The sequence below is a fragment of the Peromyscus leucopus genome, chromosome 3, assembly GCF_004664715.2.
Source record: "Peromyscus leucopus breed LL Stock chromosome 3, UCI_PerLeu_2.1, whole genome shotgun sequence".
Classification (NCBI taxonomy): Eukaryota; Metazoa; Chordata; class Mammalia; order Rodentia; family Cricetidae; genus Peromyscus; species Peromyscus leucopus.
The window spans coordinates 22,554,684-22,575,546 of record NC_051065.1 but is presented as its reverse complement, the minus strand read 5'-3'; the positions used below and the strand labels follow the sequence as shown (position 1 = coordinate 22,575,546).

Below are 20,863 nucleotides of genomic sequence, written 5' to 3'. Positions count from 1 at the left end.
ATTAGAAGGCACCTGTAGGTGCCTGCTTTGTCTCTATGACTTCCCTATCCAGGATTTTGTAGTGGAACATCTCTTAATCTCAAAGTAAAAGTCTCACTTAGAGTTGAAATACAGTAAAGAGAATGTAGAACTACGAATCAGAAAGTCATAGTTGTCACTTTATAACTGTGACAATGGGCAGCTTGCCTAACTTCACTGACTCTTGTTTTACTTGTACAGTGATAGGTGGGCTCACATTTCCTTTAATGCTATGAAGTTCTGCGATTCCGTACTTCCTTTGTGTGAAGCTGAACTTTTATGAAGTTCACTGGAAGATTAGTTAATGATACAGTGGTCTTGTAACTATTTTAAGCTAGAGTTTGGATTTAACACATGATTGTTACTGACGCATCTCCAAGTCCAGGAGATAAATGCTCCTCTTGTCTCTTACACACAGAGGAGCACCAGGAGGTTTTGTTGGGGTAGGGTAGCAGTGGGGTGCACAGTGCGGACTAACAGTGACCACACCACCAGTCTTCCTGGTGAACTCAGCGGATAAAATTAGAAGGGCTCTTTCTGCATGTTGTACACATTTCCACGTGGCAGATTTTGTGATGTAGAGCTGGAGCTTCTTGACTTCATTTTCTTATGGCTCCTCCCTGACACTTTCTTATGGGAATTGTGTTGTCTAAATTAAGCTATTGTTAGTCCTGCAGAATCTTTAGAATTGTTAAAACAATATTGAGGATTAACATTGAGGTTTCTTCACTATCTGGTCTAAAGCTGTTTGAAGCTTGTTTGTGTTAACTTTAATGAAATACTTCTTAGACAAAAACAGTCAGTGTATATAGAAAATAGTTTACATCACTTCAAAGTTGTTATATGCAAATTAAACAAACATTAAAGGGTAAACGGAGTTACTTAATATGTTTCAAAGTTTGTTCTCATATGGCCTGGGGAAGGGGAGTTAACTGTGCACCCACTAAGTACCTGCCCGGTACTGAAAGCTTGGTACTAGATGTTATGAATAGTTGAAAAGGCCCCTAAAGTTTAAGAGCCTTATGTTCAAAGTCATTATATTATTAACCTGTGCACACTGATATTATTCATGGAGTTGGAGAACAAAACCTTCATAGTGTTCCAACTAACCAACAAACCCAAACAAACTGATGAAGAAACCCACATATTTTTAGCTTTTCAAAGTAGGGCAAGAAGTGACTTGTTTATTTTCTAATGTGGTGTAAGCAGCAAGCAGCTTCTCTTCCCTACAGATGAATTATCTCTGTAAAATCAGTTAATTAACTTTTATCTGAACAAATTCATTCATCTTTCCAAACCAGACCCTTCCCCTTGAAAATGGTTGTGCTTTTCTTGGTGTTTGTTAAGTCAGAAAGTGAAGCACACATTCCCAACATTCATAGGGCCCTTCATTGAGTTTCTAGTGAGGTTATGTCTTATGTTGCTGCTATGCTATTTTATACTGACTTCATAGCCTAAGTAAATGTTTACAGGATGATCATTCTAATACTGTTCCAGAAGTTATCACAGAGACTTATATTACTGGCTAAAGTTTGAAGTATATAGTATAATGGAAAGTGTGAGGGAGTTTTCATTATTTCTTCTATTTGATTGTATGTTCTTGTAGGTCTCTAAAAAAGTAGCAGATTTGATTCTTGAAAAACAGCCTGCTTATGTAAAGGTAGGAAACTCTTTGCCACTTATTGTAGTAAAATTTTAAAATTGGTCGAGTGACTTATTTGAAACTTAAGATATACAAAAGTTATTCTTTTGTCTATATTCTATAGCAGTATAGTGTGTGCATGTGTATGCATGTGTGTATGTGTATATTTGTGACATTTTACTGAATATAGAAGAACCAATGAAAATTGCTCTCATGAACTTGGTGTCAGTTGTATACATTGGTAATTCAATCTGGGTTATTGTGAAAGTACATTGCTATTGGAACTTGATCTGTATAGCTGGATCTCTGTCTTCACAAGAAACAGAGAGCCTTACATTGGAAAGAAGGTTTGTTGGATAAGAATGCTTGAGGCATATGCATGGGTTTGGAATCTAGTACCCATGTGAGGAGTTGGGTGTGTTTATATGTGTGCCTGTAACTCCAGTGTTGTGGGACTTGGAGGCAGAAGGATCAATTTGCTGGTTTTCAGCCTAGCTCTGGGTTCAGTGAGAGACCCTGTCTAAACAGGACATCCAGTATCCTCTGGCTTCTGTGTGCATGCACAATTTCTCATAGTGCACGCATACATTGAAAAGGGAGGGAAAAAAGAAATGAAAAGCTTTCAAAATTCATGGAAACCCCTTAGCAAACAGAAATCAGGTTTGTCATATCCTTAATTACATTGTAAAGCTATGTTGGGCAGAAACATACATAAATGGATATATTATTGGTATGTATTCCTGCCTGAAACAGATTGATTGGGTTTAGATTTCCTTCCAATACTGACTAAATATTTTGTCATTTGTCATTGTGGAAATCAATTGGAAGTAGGTATTTTAAATTAATTTTCATGTAATGTTCTAACAGTTTTCAAGTTGAAGTATCTTTGCTACTAGTTTGTTTTCAAAGCTGGCTTTTCTTTGAAAACACTAGAGTCTTTGCTAGAATGTCATATGAGTAGGAAGACAGCAAATGCCTGAGACCATAATCTGTCTCCTCTTGGTACAGGAGCTTGAAAGAGTGACTTCGTTGCAGACAGGTCTTCAGCTGGCTGCTGTTATCTGCACAAATGGGAGGAGGTATTGCTTTCTATGAGTTTGTTCGCTAAGCTCAGAACTATTTCAAGAGCAGCTGTGAGATCTCTTATTGATCCTGTGGTATTGTTGATGTTGTTGATACCATAATATATAGAGTACCCTTCAGTAAGCAGACAGGTAATCTAAACCTGCCGAATACCCACAAATTTCCTTATAGGTTAGAAAATCAATGAAACTAGTACTCCCACTATTTGTAGTGAAGAACCAGTGTGTTCTCCCCGCCTCCCTCCTTCTCTCTGTTATAGGCTATTTTTGTAATATACAATAGAAACAGATTATAAGAAAAGAAAAGGAAACAACAAACGCTACTTCAGTTCCAGTTTTTTTTTATTACTAGGTTTACAGATAATAAGATTATTCTGTCCATCTTTGCACTGTTTTGAGATGCCTGTTCTTAATCGCTGTGCTTTGTTTACCGTGGCCATGAGCAGTGGATGGGTTGGCAGCAGTCCACCCACCATGTGTGAGTGATGCTCCTCATTCCAGTAGTAACCTGGGTCTCTAGCTCATTGCTTGCCTAACTGCTGTGTGTGGGTAGTACTCCTGTCGTATAGGAAGTTCTCACGCTGGTGTTCCCATCCTCAGACACTTGAATATTGCGAAGGAAGGTTTTACTCAGGCCAGCTTGGGCCTTCTTGCAAATCAAAGGAAGCGCCAGTTGCTGATTGGACTTCTGAAGTCGTTGAGAACCATCAAAACGCTGGTATGTGTGAGTCACTTTTTAAAAATTAAAACTTGTAGACTAGAGAGATGGTTCAGTAATTAAGAGCCTAAACTGCTCTTCTAGCAGACTTGAGTTCAATTCTCAGCACCCACTTCCGGCGGCTCACACCTGCCTGTGACTAGGAGGCACGGAGTCTAGAGCCTCTAGCCTCTTCAAGCACCTGCGCTCACATGCTGATACTGCCCCACTCTTATGTGCACATAATTTAAATTAAAAACAAAATCTTCAAAAAAATAATAGTTTCAGAGGTGAAGCAGATTTGACCTTTGATTTTTTTCCTTTTCAGCAAAGAACTGATGTACGCCTAAGTGAAATGCTAGAGGTAAGCTAACAAACTTTGTAAATTTCTTGATGATAAATTATTATTACAAAGAAAAATCATAGAGGACAAAATTCTAATTGAATTTGATTGGTATCTGCCATAAGGGGAACATTTAACAGGAAAGGTACTCGAGCCTTTTTTGTCAACATATTTGGAAAATGAAGTTTGTTTGGGAAAACATTTACTTTGTAGTGGCCTATGCATGCTGGCTTTAGGCTTTTGCCGTTGTCCAAACAATCAAATTAAATTTCACAATGAACTTATAGAAGTGACTTCTGAAATGAGTAATATTTTCCTTATATTTGGTATTTCATATAGTAATTAGTTTCTCAAGCTAGCCATCTGTTTCTCTTTGGTATTCTCTGTCACAGTAAGCCTTAATAAAGCATAATGACAAATATTATGGAAAATTATACTTGATCTTCCTGGGATAAGTATGTTGTCATTGTCTTAGCATCCCTGGTGTTTGAATTATATCTGCTGGATTTAAATACAAGCATAAAGAAATATGTTTGTGGTTTTCTGTATAACCAGTGTTACTTCTAAACTATAACTACTCCATTAGGCTCTGAGACATCTATGGGAAATACTCATTTGACATTAAATTACTATTTGGCTAACAGCATGTTCTTAAGTTACTCGGTTAATTAGTTAATTACTATGACAAAATACCTGAGAGAATAAACTAATAGGGAGATTTCCCCTCAGGGTTTCCAAGGTTTCAGTTTATGGTCACTTGGGTCTGTTGATTTTAAGGCTGTGGTGAGGCATTCCAGCATGGCAGAGGACCTAGCAGATAAATATCACTTTACTCGTCTCTTGGCAGCCAGGAAGGGGAGAGGGGTGCGGAGGGGAGGGCACATCCGCAGTGACCTGCTTCCTTCCAGTTGGCCCAACTTCTTGAAGACTGCACTGCAGGCTGGCCACCAAGACTGTCACATGGGTCTTTGGGGTAGAGTTCAGTTTCAAGCTATGCAGTTGCCAGTATTTTTTCAGAAATATTTATTGATCACTTGGTGGTAAAACAGTTGAAACCTACTTGTGAATAGAATTCTGTAGCTGGAATGCTTCTCTCCAGGTCCTGCCAAGCCCCCGCAGTCCCGCAGCCCACTTATAAAATAATCACTCAGAAGCTTATATTACTTATAAACTGTGTGGTCATGGCTCAGGCTTCTTGTTATCTAGTTCTCATATCTTAAATTAACCCATTCTATAATCTATAAGATGCCATGTGCCTTGTGGCTTACTGGTATCTTAACATCTGCTTCTTATCGCAGCTGCTAGCAGCGTCTCCTGACTCAGCCCTCCTGTTCCCAGAATTCTCCTCTCTCTTTGTCCCGCCTATACTTCCTGCCTGGCAATGGGCCAATCAGTGTTTTATTTAACAATCAATCATCCATAGCAGAATGCAGACTGTTGGGCACATTTTTTTAGAAACATTACAGGAAGATACCCAACAGCTAGAGAAAACCCTCCCTGGGAAGCAGCTCTGACTCTGTAAGTCATGCTCTGGGGAAGCTGTTACACAGTATTCGAAGGAGCAGAGTAGTTGCACAGTTTTTTCTCTATATATATTTTAGACCTGAGGTTAGTTGCCTGTTGTGTTAGTCATCAGTCATTAGCAGTCTGCTGTTTGATTAGAGGCATATTGTTGGGTTATCAGCAGCAGGGCCGTGTTTCTAGTCTAATGTCTTCCCCTCTGTCCTAGGAGGAGGACTACCCAGGAGCGATTCAGCTGTGCCTGGAGTGTCAGAAGGCTGCCAGTACTTTCAAACACTATAGCTGCATAAGGTAAGGCACCACCTGATGCTATTGTCAGTCATTTTATTTAGGACCTGTTCAGCATATGATGTCAATAAGCATTGAGGCTTAATATGGAGTTCTTGGTTTAACACTTGTGTTCTTAATGGGCACTACAGTAAAGTAATGCACAGCTGTTAAGGTATGGAAGAGCAGATGCTTTTCAATCCTTCCCCTTGTTACCTCTTAAAACTCTTTTCATGGTCTTTCCAGTCTTAGTGATGTCATTTTGGTACACTCATAGGTGAGAATAAATCTGTTCCTATCTTCCTTGGATCTCTTGAGGACTATTCCTCTAAGCTGGTGGTTCTCAGCTTGTGGGTCATGACCCCCTTGGGGGGGATATCAAATGAACATTTCACAGATACTGAATGTCAGATGGCCTGCATCTCAGATATTTACACTGTGATTCATAGCAGTAGCAAAATTACTGTTAGAAAGTAGCAATGGAGTAACTTTATGGTTGGGGGTCACCGCAGCATGAGGAACTGTACTAAAGGTTGCAGCATTGGGAAGGTTGGAAACCACTGGACTAAGCTTTGTCCATCATGGAAATGTTGAGAGTATTATTTCAGCTTGTTTTAAAGATCCAGATGGTTCAAATGGTTAGTCTTTTGGAAAATTTAAATATTTTAGTTTATATAATAACCATCTTTGTGGTATTTAGTGATTGTATTTTAATGTGTTTTGCTTCTTGATTGAAGTGGATATTTAAAAAATATACAGTGCTGAACTGGCTGCCATTTATTAACTGTCATTATTAAAAAGCTTGACAACAGCATTTCCACTTAACTGATTATCTAAGTGAATATAGAATTTCCTCTAGTATGTTGACTATACTCAGAAGTCCCTTTCTTCCCTTCTTCTTCCCTTCGTTTTAATATTTTTGCTTTGCAAAGGTGGGAATTGAACCCAGGGCCTTGCACAGATACTTGGAAACTTCTGACATGTTCTGAGTTCCAAAAAAAAGCATAGAGTGCCCATTTAGTTATTTTTTTGGTACATTTGTTACAGTGGTAATAACTTGGCTTTGGGAGGCGGTTGTGCGTCTACTGAGTGTTTATACCAGGTTCTTTGCTTTGAATGTGAAGAGACTGTGGGGGACCATACACAGTGCAGCCAGTACAAACATGTGCTCTTGCATGGACCGGATAGAGCTAGAACTGGGTGTGCAAAGCCAACAGTACCCATGCACTAGGAGCACTGAGATCTCACTTTTCCTCCAGGCGTTGCCCTTGGGGGGTCTCCTAGGAGGACCTGAAGAAGAAGAAGAAGGGACTGAGGGATAGTTAGGACAAAATAAAAGAGCCATGGATGAGAAATTCCTACACTGTGAGTGAAATCTTAATTTTATTTGCCAGGCAAAATGAGGACTGAGAATATCTGTTGTATTTATCAACAAAGCAGTCATAACCAACCATTTTGGGGTCAGATTTAGGGAGAGTTGGCTGAAGTGGAGGTGTAAAATGAGGAAATTTTGTGAAAACACATGGAATTAAGAAAGAAACTTGAATATTTGAAAGCTGATGGAAAAGAGTAAGATCTGGAAAGTAAAATAGAACATAAAACGCCGGACTTTGCAAGGACTGACTTTGCAAAGGTCACTGTCTATTACAGGAGGAAAGGGTGAGTATAGAATTTGGAGGCAGGAAATGGAGGAAGCTGGTTAGCTGTTGAAACTATACTTTCCATTAATTAAAAATTCTATTTTAGTTATGCTAAAGTAAATGTCTTATATAACAAGATTTAGCTGTAAAATGTCTGAAAGTACTTCCAATTTGGGCTTTTTAAAGTTAGTAGGAAGTGCCTCTCAAGACCTTTTATATATTAATGGATATTGTGATACACAGAAGGGGTGTTATCAGACATGAAATTGAAAGTGATCTGAATGACAGTCTCAATAGTTGCTTGATCTTAGAATGCACACATTGTTTGTATACGTGAGAGAGAGTGATGTGTGTGAGGCTTGTCTTTTTCTATAAATGGGTAGAGGTGTACTTGCATGTGCCAAGAAAGTTGGGGTTGCATGAGTTCACCCTAAGTTCCTTAAAAAACTGCTGAATGGAGTTGGGTTTTTACCATGTGATTTCTCTAATTGTGCAGCTCAGTAGGGCTGTTTGCTCTCTGCCCATAGGAGCACAGTTTGCTTTGTCCTGCCTAGCTCTGCCACCTCCCATTCACTCCATCTCTCTATGCTACTCCTTGTTCCTGTTTGGGAGAAACATATGTTTCTTTCTTTTTAAGAAATACTTACTCAGTTTTGAGATTTACATATTTATAGAGTACAAAGTGATATATAATTTCCCTATATAGCATGTAATGGTTAAATCAATCCAGTTAACCTATTATGACCTCAAATATTTGATTTTCTGTGATTAAAACCATTTGAGTTTTTATTCCTATAGCAATGTTGAAATAGACTCTCTTCAGTTAGTGACATTCTGTCTTTTGTGCAACAGATCTCTAAAATGCAGAACTTGCTCTGTGTTACTAAGGCTCTGTGTCATGTGGTGATCCAGTGAATCCCCAGTGTGTAGACCTGAGAATCAGTAAAAAACAATTTGACACTCTATTAATCTTAGGAGTAATATTTAATTTACAATTGAATCTCTATACTCAAATTTTAAGTACTATTTAAGTCTTTGATTCTTGTTGAATACTAGAGAATCATTAATATTCTCCTATAATTATTTATTTGTATTTATCCATTTATTTATTTATTCATCCATCTATCTATCATCTATCTATCTATCCCCCCCCCCCCCGCCTCTATTTATTTTGAGACAGAGGTTACCGGGAACTTGCCATATATGTAGGCTGGTCTCAAACTTGTGCCTCTGCCTCCCTAGTGTTGGGATTGAAGGTGTGTGCTACCATGCCTGCCTCCTCCCCTTAGTAGAAATGTCTTTAAGAGAACTACTGCATGATTTAGAACATTTCTGCATTCTGATAGATTTTTATTTTTAAGTTTCAATTAAGTTTTATGAACCATGTATCTCCATGTCTTAATTTGGTCTTGATTGTTAGAGGGTTCTAGTCACATGACTTCTTTATTTGAAATAAAATGGAAAGATTGAGGTTGAACAAAGAGGTCTAATGGCCTAAGAGGAGGTGCAGAGTAGATTAGAGACAACTTAGGCTGACTCTTAAGGATCTGAAAGCAGGAAAACTAGAATTCACATTTTGCTTTTATATAAGGAAACAGTGGCCCTGTGTGAGAAACCTCACCTAAGATGCCTGCAGTTTAATACTCACTGTTCCAAGTGAGACTTGAGGTACTCCGTTGTCTACAAAGTGAAAGGCAGCAAGCGCCTCTTCTTTGTCTTTGTTCAGATGTGCTGTGTTTCAGAATCCTTAATAAAATAAACTATAATACCAATTTTGTTCACTTTATGACTGACAGAGAACCTCTGCAATGTTATTTGAAAATTCTTGAGTTGATTGACATGGAGTCATATAGTTGAAATTTACTGGGAATAAGATTCACAATGTGTTTATGTTAAAGTATATCTGAATGAAGTATTTAGTTTCTTTTTCACTTGAAATTTACTAAATTAGTTTCAAGGAAAGTTGTCCCGGAAGTCATAACTACTTTATTACTTTTTATTTCATTGGAGAGAAACTCCTTGACAGACCCTGAGAGCTCTGTGTTATGTGTGGGAAGTTTGTGAGTTGTCAGAACTAGTTTGTTCAGTGCTGCACTTTACCATAACACAATATTTAAAGAACCCTATATGTTTTTCTCAGACTACGATCTTGACAGTTTTTGGAACTTCAGTTATATAGTAAATGTCCACAGCTTTTAGCTATGGACACATCTGTGCTGAGGATTTTCCTTCTTTGTTTTCCCAAATTCGGTAAGAATAAGAATTTATAACATTTGGAGATGTTTGACTATTTAGCATCCTTAGGTGTGGACTCCATGCTTTGTTCTGATTGGTTGTGTTAAGTTATGCAGGGGACTTCTGGACAAATTGAGGACAGAGATTCGATTATAACCAAAGTCATCTTATCAGTTCTGCTGTAGTCATCATATTTGCTTTGGGAGGTTGTAGAGACACTCCATGGCTTCTCAAGGTTGTTGGTTTAGTTTTACAGTATTGGGAAGTCAGGTCTTCTTTGAGGCTTGCGGATAAATTCTCCTTCCCATGAGTAGATTTGGAACCCTCTAGGGTGGCTCTAAGCTAAACAGACTAATATTTTCATGGACCATGGATATAAACTATAAATTTTGGAATTCCATTTACTTATATTCATTCTAAAAGTCTTAGAACTTGCCAAAACCACATAGAAAGATGTGATAATTGAGTAACAGGTGGTCAGTATGTGTTAGACTCAGGAAATCTTAGAGCTAGAAGTCTTTTGGAGTTAGCCTACCTTATATACAAACTGATGCCCAGAGATCTTAAGGGAGTTGACTTGAAACCTTATAAGTCCCAGGTCAGGCAAAGTTCAGCACAATGCTGATTTTCTGTATACTATCTTGTCTTTTTGTATCATCAGATTTGTATAAAGGTTTGATTTATTTTCAGTCTTCCTAAGGAGTGTGTGTGAGTGTGTGTGTGTGTGTGTGTGTGTGTGTGTGTGTGTGTGTGTATGTATAGGGCAGGTACATAAAAGCACTTAATTAGTTATTTATGGGTACATTATCTTTACATTTTCTCTAGTGATGCCTGGACTCAGCAGAAGCATTCAGTCCATTCTGTTGGGCTTGCAGAGAGCTTTGAAAAGCTCTTAGCCTTCCATCTTAGAACTAGTTTTTTTTTTTTTTTTAACCACAATGTAGCTTTTATTTATCAAAATGTTTATGGCTAAATCTTTTAATATACTTTGATTAAGTGACTAAAATGGCTTGAACTCAGCATTTCTAAGTGATACCCAAGGACTTCTTTAAAAGCTGCACAGCTAATGCCCACTCCTTTATCACTAATTTTTCTCTGTGTATATTTAATTAGTAGTCAATTGTGGGCAAACCGCAGTTGGAGATTTCGAGAGCCTCTTTAATAAAATGAAATTGATTTCTAGATTTTATATTTATAGGCTTCTACATGCTGTTTACATACCATGCTCACAGAAAGAGAATGTTGCAGCTATAAATAAGAACTGCAGTAAAACAACAGCTAGATTTAGTTTTATAAATAACCATTTTTGTAGTGACTGCATAGTGTGAATGGATTTGGAGACGCTTCTTTTCCCTCCCAAGTGAGACTGTCCCCTAGAAGGAAGTGGTTACTAGTTCTGCAGTGCCACTGTGCTGTCATTCTTGCTCTCTGTCGCTCTGGCTCCAGCTCAGGCTCACATGGCAGAGGAGAGTCTCTAGGTTTAGCTCTGCCCATTTCTCTGTTGCGAAGCACCTGCAGACCCAGAGACTAATGGGCTGTTCTCCTTCTCCTTCTGTCTTTTATGGTCTTAGGTATTAAAGTAGAAATGGGAGCTAATGAATGATTTTTCTTGGCATTGCAGATATGACCTACAGATTTTTGTTACTGGCTGGCCAAGTCAGGTAGTGAGTTTAGTCCTGGGGTGTCTCCTGGAGGCACAGTCACAGTCCCCATTGTTTAATAGAAGGGATGATGAACAGAGTAATGGTATCTTTGGGGAACAGGAAGTGAGCAGAAGAGAATCTCCTAGAGAAGATGACGTTTGGGACTGGAAAGCTAGGTGGGTGTTTGGTAGAAGAGGTATTCTAGTTGTGAAAACTGTGAGCAGGAACAGAGGTTGTGAAAGTCTGGGGTTTGGTTAGGGAAGTACGTGCAGTCCATATGGATAAAGGATAAAGCATTGAAAAGTGAAGGGGAAGTCCAGGGTCTCACACTCCACGCTGACTTTTGCTTTGTCCTTACTTTTTGGGAAGCTACCAAAGTGTATATTGAACATGGGACATTGTTGTCATCTTACTTTTGAGTTAGGTACTGCAGACGTCCTTGTGTTTAAGAACCAGGCAGGCAACAACAATGTGAAAGTGCGGATAAAAGACCACAGGGAGTAGGGCAGGAGGGCTCATGGGCCTGGGGAGAACTTGTTCTGGAGTGGTTATTTATTTATTTATCTATCTACTTCTTTCTTTCTTTTTCCTTTCTTTCTCTCTCTCTCTCTGTCTTTCTTTCTTTCTTTCTTTCTATCTATCTGTCTATCTATTTATTTATTTAAAGAAAATCTGCATTCTGCTTATAAGTATTTCTTTAACCTATTGCTGTGGATCCTATCATGTGTCAGTTCTGGCTAGAGATCTGAATTTTTTAAGGCATAAACCCTGAAATTCTGGGGGCTTAAGGATCTAGTTTTGCTCACTGTTGTTTTTACCAGAGAACTTAACTGCCAGTATCTGAGTTTAGGTGAAAAAAAATATATATGATAAGCATTGTATGTTTTTTAAAAAGTAAAATTTTCTCTGTAGGTGTGAACATTTATCCTTTAGACTATCAAAGACTTGATGCTGCTGGGTTTCCTTTCTGGTGGATTGCTTTGTACCTTTATGGCTGGCTGTGTACCTGGCTCCCTGTGGTGTTAGCTCCTTGGTGTGCATTGAGAGGCTCTGGAAGGAGCAAGATAAGGAGCCCATGTAGGTCTGTAGTACGAGAATAGGGTTGTCAAGGGTGCTTTGGCAATGAGTGTTCCTCTTTATTAAAAAAATTATAAAATTCTTCCAGAGGCTGATGACATTAGAAGTAAACTTTCTTCTTCTTTTGTATGTTTTTTCTGCCCTTAAGCTACTAGAGTGCTTTGATCTTATGCATGGTGAATTGTGCATTGTGATCCTCCCTATTTGCATGGGCTACAAGGAATTTGAGAGCCAAGTTCATCATTAGCAGATAACACTGAAAAAAACCCTAAGATTTCAATGTGTTGAATTAAATCTTATACTCATTACTTTAAAAAATTTGTCAGTGTTTTTTGAGATTGAATTTATTTTATTGAACTTCAGAGACCCTTTTTTGATAATATATAATTAAAATAGTATCAACTTGAAGATTTTTGTCTGTTACAAATAGGCTCCAAGAATTGTGTGTGCACTTTGACTAGATGTATGCACAGCCCTGTAATAGCTGAGAGATAGCCTGTCTGAGTGTGGACCGCAGTAGCCTTTAAAGTTTTCCAGAGAGCTTATTGGAATGTTCCCCTCTTTCAAGCATTTCTTGAATGTTCCATTTGTTGCACATCCAGCCAGAGTTGGAGGATGCAATCTTGATTTAAAAATATCTTCTGGCCATTCTGCTTGTTACTTTGCTGTCTTTCATAGCTGCTTTTCCAGAATGACTGATGGATTCAAGTGCCACTTATTGTTTTATTTTGTTTCTGTGCATTTGAATATCCCCTTTGCCAAGTGTCTGTTGGAGCCATTTGCCATATGTCCCCTCTATCCTTTGTCCTTTTAGCCTCACAGTCTCATTGCTATGACTTTACAATGAGGCGTTGCTAACCTCGTCCCGTGAGATTGTCTCAGCTGCTCTTAGCTCTTAAGTTGCTACAGAGACTTCGAAGCCACTTACTGGTTCCTCCAAATAAAAGAAGGCTTGCTCAGCTTTTGATTAGAGTTGGTTGTTATAGGAGATCACTTTGGTGAGCACATTGGTGGAGATTTTATGTTACCATGCTGTGCTCTGTCATGTATTTAAGCCTAGTTTACTTCAGCTTGGCATTGTATTACATAGCTTTTGTTAACCTTTCTAGGTATATGGTCCCATTCAATTGTATTTTTAAAAAGTTTGTTTTCTATTTCTTTATTCCTGTATTGTAAAAATTAACTTTGTGAAATTTTACTTTTTATTTAAATTATGCCTTTTAATTTTAAAATGTACTGTGAACTTTTAATTCTTAATTCTCTATAGATTCTTTAGTTATTTCTTTCTCTTATCTAACTGTACTGCTTGTCATCAATAGCCCATATTACTGCACATACTGTAGGTACTGGTTTGTTCTTCACTCATCAGCCATATTTATTTAGCATTTAATCTTTAAAAACAGATACCTCTAACACTCTTTTATTTGATAGTGAGCTGAATTCAAAGCTGCAGGATACTTTGGAACAAATTGAGGTAAGGAGCTTTATAACAAGTTGGGCAGCATTTTCCTTTTGGGGGTGTTTGCCCAGGCAGTCACCGCATTCTTTTCTGTGTTTGTTTTATTTCTCTCACCCCTAGATCACTACATTTAAATCTCTTGTGTTTTATTTGAAATGTCCATGTATAGTCAGAGTAATTCACTTGTAAACTAAATAATGTTTCTAGAATTAGGGGCCTGAAGGCAGAATTTGGAAATGCCACTGTTTCTAGAAATAGTAATCTCCAAACTGGAGATAGATGTGTTGTCATGTTGTAGTATAATAGAAACACTTTCCACAGGTCATGTTTTATAAATTGCTTATCCTTTGGCCCAGTAACTTGATTTCATTTTAATTATTAACTGGTTAAAAACCCTCCTAAATTCCAGAACCTCCTAATACCATGTTCAGATTAAAAATGTAGAAGTAGGAAAAAAAAGGTTTATCATGAAGCTTTCTCATCCTCCTGCCTACATTTAGAATCCTCCTGCCTTGTTGGCAGTATTTCCAAAGCAGGGGGCTCATTTTAATAAGCAATAAGTTACTGGATTCTCTTCTTACCTTTTGTTTTCCTGGTTTAGGTACCATAATTGTATAAGTTAGATTATCAAATGGCCTTTTGTTAAAGAAGTCCTTGTTTATAAATACAGTTATTTGCTAATTATAACAGTGTCTGTTTGTTTGTTAATCACAAAAGCAACTGACTTGAATTCTGTAAGTAAATAGTACTCAATATTTTTAATGAGGCTTTCTGTTGAGAACTCAGTATTTATTCAGTCTTTTTTTTTTTTTTTCTTTTGCTACTTTGAGTCAGGGTTACTCTGTGTAACAGCTCTGGCTTTCCTGGAACTTGCTCTGTGGAACAGGCTGGCCTGGAACTCAGAGAATCCACCTGCCTCTACTTCCCAAGTGCTGGGATAAAAGGCATGTGCCACCACTGCTGGGCTCTCTATTAATTCTTAATACAAAATATTATTATATGCATGTAGAAAAATCATTGTTTAAAATTGAAATAGAAACTCAATAAAAAGTGCATTTAAGATGGAAAAGCTAGCCAGGCGGTGGTGGTGCATGTCTTTAATCTCAGCACTCAGGAGGCAAAGGCAGGTGGATCTCTTGAGTTTGAGGCCAGCCTGTTCTATATAGAGCTAGTTCCTTGAAACTCTATCTTGAAAAACCAAAAAAAAAAAAAAAAAAAAAGGAAAACTTAATTGGGTATTTATTTTCAAAGTCAGTGTTTTGTTGAGAATTACTTTTTCTTGATTGCAAAATGATTGTTGTTTTATATTTTTATAATCCCACACATTCAGTTTATATAATTATGTAATTTTAGCAGATCTTTGAGGAAATGTAAATCTAAGAAATACTATAAAGTAAGGTCTCTTGAAAAACTATACTTATTTTGTTTTTTTCTGCAATGCATAGGTTTCAAGGCAGATGAATTGATAATAATGCTAATTTTTTATATAAAACTTAATTAAAACGGCTAATTATAATTTACTTATACTTGGTTTTGACTAATCCAGTATAATGGCAAATAGTTATTAGTTATAAAGGAAGGGAAGGTAGTCTTAATATTTTCTTTCCATTGCTTGAAAACAGTTTCCTCATCACCTCTTTTTCTGTTGATTGCATAGGAACAATTGGATGTAGCTCTTTCCAAAATCTGCAAGTATTTTGACATTAATCATTATACCAAGGTTCAGCAAGCTTATCGACTTCTTGGAAAAACACAGGTTAGTTCTAAACAGAGTTCATAATTAGGAACCCATCAACCTTCATGATTGAGTCTGAATATTACCAATGTGGTCCTTACAAAACTTCACTTAAAGTATATTTTAGTGCTGAATTATTAGGGGTAACATGATATTAACAGAGTCTCAGAGTGTAAATAATGTGACTGAAACAGCCTAAAAGTTTGTTTTGAATGATGTTTGCCAGGTTTACCATTTTCACAATTTTCTGTAGGATTTAGGAAAGTATATTATACTTGAGAGACTGAGACAGGAAGACTGCACACCAAGGGAAGTTTGGGCTGCACAGCAAAAACCAAACCTGCTTTCAAACAAACAAATAATCACAAACGAAGGAAAGAAAAATACAAGCAAATTCAAATTCAGTGAGAGATTACATGTAGTGTTTTGTACTTTAAGTCTTGGTCCTGTGACGTGGATCTTAATATGGGGCTTTGTTTTTTCCTAGATTGTCTTGCCTGACTCCCTCAAACGGTATATAAGCTGTTGTTCATTGGGTACATTTACCTGTCAGATAGGTCCGTTCATCTAGCAGATTTCCCCAATACTGACGCTTGCCATGTAGTGTGCACTCGTTATCCCAAGTTTTCCATGAAAAACATGAAACAAGGGTCATGCATGTCCTCTGTGTCTAGGATGATGCATTTATTCAGTCAACTTTTAAACATGATAGACACAAGCTTTTTTTCTTTTTCTTTCTTTTAAATGGTGCCATGTTTTGGAAGGAAATTTAAGACTTTTACAAAATGTTTTAAATTCTGTTTACCATTTAAAGTGCCTGCTTTTTGTATCTTGTTAATTTCCATTATCTTAAACTGTGTCTTGTGAAAACTGCAAGAAGAAAGTCACTTGGCTTTTCTAAGTGGCACATGTAAAGACCTTTGGAAATAGAATTATGACTTTTAATTTCCGCCATAAGATTGTTTTGTGTTCATTAAATATACATTTGTACCTACTTGCCATATTGCTCCAGGTGCCAGAAAATAGACTATCATATATGTTCTGTTCTGGTGAGGGATGCTGTCTTACTCAGTGTTCTATTGCTGTGAAGAGCCACCATGACCAAGACAACTCTTATAAAAGAAGACATTTAATTGAGGGTTTGCTTATAGTTTCCGAGGGTTAGTTCATTGTTATGATGGGGAGCATGCCGACAGACATGAAGCTGGAGAAGTAGCTGAGAGCTTCACATCCTGATCTGTAGACAGCAAGAAGAGAGGGGGGTCTAGGTCTGAGTCAGGCTTTTTGAAACCTCAGACCCCACCCCCAGTGACACACCTCCAAGACCACACTTACTCCAACAAGGCCAAATCTCCTAATCTTCTAATCCTTTCAAACAGTTCCACTTCCAGATGACTAAGCATTCAAACATATGAGCCTATGGGGGCCATTCTTGATTCAGACCACCACATATACACATGTTAAGTTTGTAAGTGAAGATGCTGTCAGGTGCTATAGGAAATGCTACAAAGAGCCAGAACCAGAGAAAGCAAAAAGAGTGGTGAGAAGTGCTGATTTCAGTAGGTTGGTCAGGAAGCTGACCATTGAGCAATGTCCTGAACAGTGTAAGGGAGTGCGCATCTGGTAGGACAGGACACAGAGCTACAACTATAAATGACGTGGTTGACAATGGACAAGAAGACCAGCTAGAAAACAGAGCAGGAGCACAGTTTCACAGTGGACACTCAGCCTGAGTGGGGTTACGCCATGGCTATGTGAAAGCTTCTTTGCAAACAGTCTGTACCGTAGTTAATTGTAAGGATGATAATGATCTCTGTGTTATAGTTATAGTTGATGAGGGTTTTCTTCTGCGTTTTGTCAAATCATTTGACATTTATTAAGACTATGGAATTACATCATTTATTTTTCTTTCCTAGACTGCAATGGATCAACTTCATATGCACTTCACTCAAGCCATTCACAACACTGTGTTTCAAGTTGTGCTTGGCTATGTGGAGCTGTGTGCAGGAAACACAGATACAAAGTTCCAGAAGCTGCAATATAAAGATCTCTGTACGGTATGCATTCATTTCACTGTTGTTCTTCACTCCCTTTGGTTTTATGGCAGTAGCTCCCCTCTTCTTTGTACCTACTACTCTCTGAAGATGCCACTGAAGTCAAAAACAAACATGTTTATCTTCTTTTTCTTTCCCAATGTGGTGCTTCATACAAGGCAGGTCAGGAGTGGACGTATGAGAGTGTGCTTTGGCAGCAGGCTTGGCTGACATAGCTCGGGATGTGAAGCACAGAGGCTGACTGCTGGAAATGGTAGTGGCAGTTGCTTTCACAGGGCAGGTTGGGGAGCAGCAGAACCACAGACAGAAACCAGGCATCTCTTGGCTACTCATCCTTTTGGTTTTTAAAGCATTTCACTCTATAGCCAAAAGTAGTCTTGAGCTTGTGATTTGCTCCCTTAGTCCCCCCGAGCTCCAGAGCTGTGGGCACATGCCACCACCTTTGCTTGTTTGGTTCCTGTTACATGTCAGGTGCCTTGGTGAGCACCTGACGTTGGATGAAAGAGCTCAGGCAGGTCAGGGCTGTAGCTACAGAATTGGAGGTCATTGGAGTCTGCTTGTAGTTAGAGCCCTGAGACCAGATACGGCTGGGGAAAGGGTGAAGGGAGGTGAAGAAAACATGAAGCTGTTGGCTTTGTGGCATTCTGGGTTTAGGTTATAGAAAGGGGATAAAGAATCTGAAAAAGTAGCTGCCAGGGTGGGAGGGCAGCCAAGAGGGTGGAGTCACAGCAGTGTGCAAGAAGGGTTTGGAGGATGGCACCGGAGGCTGAGTGCAGCGGCAGTGCATGGGCCCAGTGGCTGCAGTCTGGGTGCCACTGTGTACTGTGCTCACTCATCCAGCTTGGTCTCTCCTGACAGTGTGAGCCTCTGCAGACTCCAGATAAGGCAATACTAACACTTCTAGGAAGTAGATAGCTGCTTTAAAATATATTTCCAGATATTAGCATGAAGAATCAACTAATCTTCACTCTTCAACAAGTTTATGAAAAGTACAGGACACAACACACACACACACACACACACACACACACACACACACACACACACACGTCTTTTGGGAACTGGAGAAATTTTCTTACTTTTGAATATTCTAGAATAGTGGTTCTCAGCCTCCCTCATGCTGCGACCCCTCATATTGTGGTGACCTCCAACCATAAAATTATTTTCATTGCTACTTCATAAGTATAATTTTGCTGTTGTTGTGAATTATAATGTAAACACTATTGTGAATCGTAATGTAAATATCTGTGTTTTCTGATAGTCTCAGGTGACCCTGTGAAAGAGTTTTTTGACTCCCCAGGGGGATCTTGACCCACAGGTTGAGAACAGCTGGTCTAGAAGGTGTATTTGACATATTAGGGAGTTAATAATGACAGGTATTAGTGCAGTTGGAATATTTTTTTAAAATAATTTTTTAAATCAGGACTGTTTTACCCATTTTGTGGTTATTAACTTTGAGTCTGATATAGTTACATAATTACATACTTGTCCACTTTTAAGTAGAGCCATCATTTGATGTTTCTGAACTTTGAAACATTTATTTTTTTAATCATATATATTTTATTACCAAAATAGTCACCTTTGTTTTTTGGGACTATAGTTGATAGATGACTTTAAGTGATAAAGCAAGTTACTACAAGTTTGCAATTTTTATTAAACAGAAAATAATTCCTACTAACTAAAAAAGGTATTTTAGACAAATAAGGATCTTTTTACACTGGTTAGATCTGTTGTTTGTATTGGTTTGTGCATATTGTGTATTTTCATATGCTTTTTAAAGTCAAGACTTCATGAGATGGTTCTCTACATTCAAATTAATTTAAGGCTGCACTTTGGACTAGGCTTAATGTATTTTGATGAATGAAAAGTTATTCATAATGTTATGCTTAATTCCCTTTTGTGTTTCTTTTGGATTATTTTCACTGAGAAAAAAACTGATGATAAAGTGATCTTTCGAAGTTGCTGTATGCTTTTAAATGATCAGATTACAAATATCATTGTGGATTGCTTCTTGATAAATGCTTTTTAAAATTACTTAGTCAAAGCACAGGGACAAATAGACTAGTGGAAACACATGAACTGTGAACCAATAGCTGAGGAGCCCCCATGGAACTGGACTAGGCCCTCTGGATAAGTGAGACAGTTGATTAGCTTGAACTGTTTTAGAAAAGGCCCCCAGACAGTGGGACTGGGACCTGTCCTTGGTACATGAGCTGGCTTTTTGGAACCTAGGGTCTATACTGAGACATTTTGCTCAGCCTTGGTGTAGGAAGGAGGGGACCGGACCTGCCTCAACTGAATCTACCAGGCTGAGCTGAATCCCCAGGGGAGACCTTGCCTTGGAGGAGGTGGGAAGTGGGGGGTGGATTGGTGGGGAGGTCTAGGGGGGGGGAGGAGGGAAGACAGGGGAATCTGCGGTTGTAAAATTAAATTAATTATAATATATATATATATATATATACATATATATATATGTGTGTGTGTGTGTATGTAAAAGTAAGATAGTGAAAATTAAAAATAAAAAAGAAAGCATACACACATGTGAAGTATTCCTCAGTATGCTGTCAGCAGAAATGAAATAATCTACTGGTAGAAAACTATTTGAAGCCTGCTAAAAAATTGCCATTCTTAATTCAACAGTGTTCTTATATTTAAATAATTGTTTTTATGGTCATTTCAGACATTATAACACACTTTATCATTTGAAACTTTGAAATATGTGTGTCGGTGCGTGCTTTGTCTGTTTTGTAATGCTGTGTCCATCTGACTGAGACTGTTTGCTGGCAATTAGAAACACCTATGACCGGCGGCACTCAGGCCTTGCTCCAGCTGTCCTTAGGCAGTCCACTCTGACATCGTCTTTTTGTTGGTGTGCCTATGCAGCGCTGACGAACAAGTGCTCGGGAGTGGGGAATGGTTGTCTTTCCCTACGAGCTGTTTGTGCTTTTAGTCAGGAAGCTAGTCAGGTGCTAGGAATACATGTCAAACGTTCTATTTAAAAAAACACCATCCATGGAGCGTTGTATTGTCTCTGGTGTTCTGTGGGAGTCATGGCTTCAAGCCCAGACATGTCCCACCCAGTCCTGTGCTTTGTCTGAGACTGCTCAGGTTTCTGGGGGTCAGAAAGTGCATGTGATGTCGATATTGCATACAGCCTGGCACACGCAGAGATCATTAGAGATTTGCAGCTGAGAGGAACTGTCTTTTTAACCACTTTTGCATTTAGAGATGGAGTTCAGGATCTGCCTAGATGCTTTTAGTGATGTTTTGACTAGACATTGCCGCTGCAGCAGCATTTTTCCAGTGGTGCCAATGACCTTGTGGCTCTGCTATTTGCTTAAATCTCTGATTCTGCGTGTGTGTGTGTGTGTGTGTGTGTGTGTGTGTGTGTGTGTGTGTGTTGGGGGGGCGCACTGGCAGTGTGGATTTTGGGTCTCCATAAGATACTAG

The 20,863-nt window shown here is 38.4% G+C and overlaps 1 protein-coding gene across 1 annotated transcript in view; it reads left to right on the top strand.

Annotated features, from left to right (window-relative positions):
* Vps50 (VPS50 subunit of EARP/GARPII complex) overlaps positions 1-20,863 on the top strand; it is a 106,604-nt gene that overhangs the window by 18,524 nt on the left and 67,217 nt on the right. The window contains exons 5-12 of the mRNA XM_028869789.2: positions 1,625-1,678; positions 2,669-2,739; positions 3,343-3,460; positions 3,768-3,803; positions 5,512-5,594; positions 13,597-13,639; positions 15,282-15,380; positions 17,276-17,416. Coding sequence (XP_028725622.1) covers positions 1,625-1,678; positions 2,669-2,739; positions 3,343-3,460; positions 3,768-3,803; positions 5,512-5,594; positions 13,597-13,639; positions 15,282-15,380; positions 17,276-17,416 — 645 coding nt within the window. The remainder of the gene's footprint in view (positions 1-1,624; positions 1,679-2,668; positions 2,740-3,342; positions 3,461-3,767; positions 3,804-5,511; positions 5,595-13,596; positions 13,640-15,281; positions 15,381-17,275; positions 17,417-20,863) is intronic.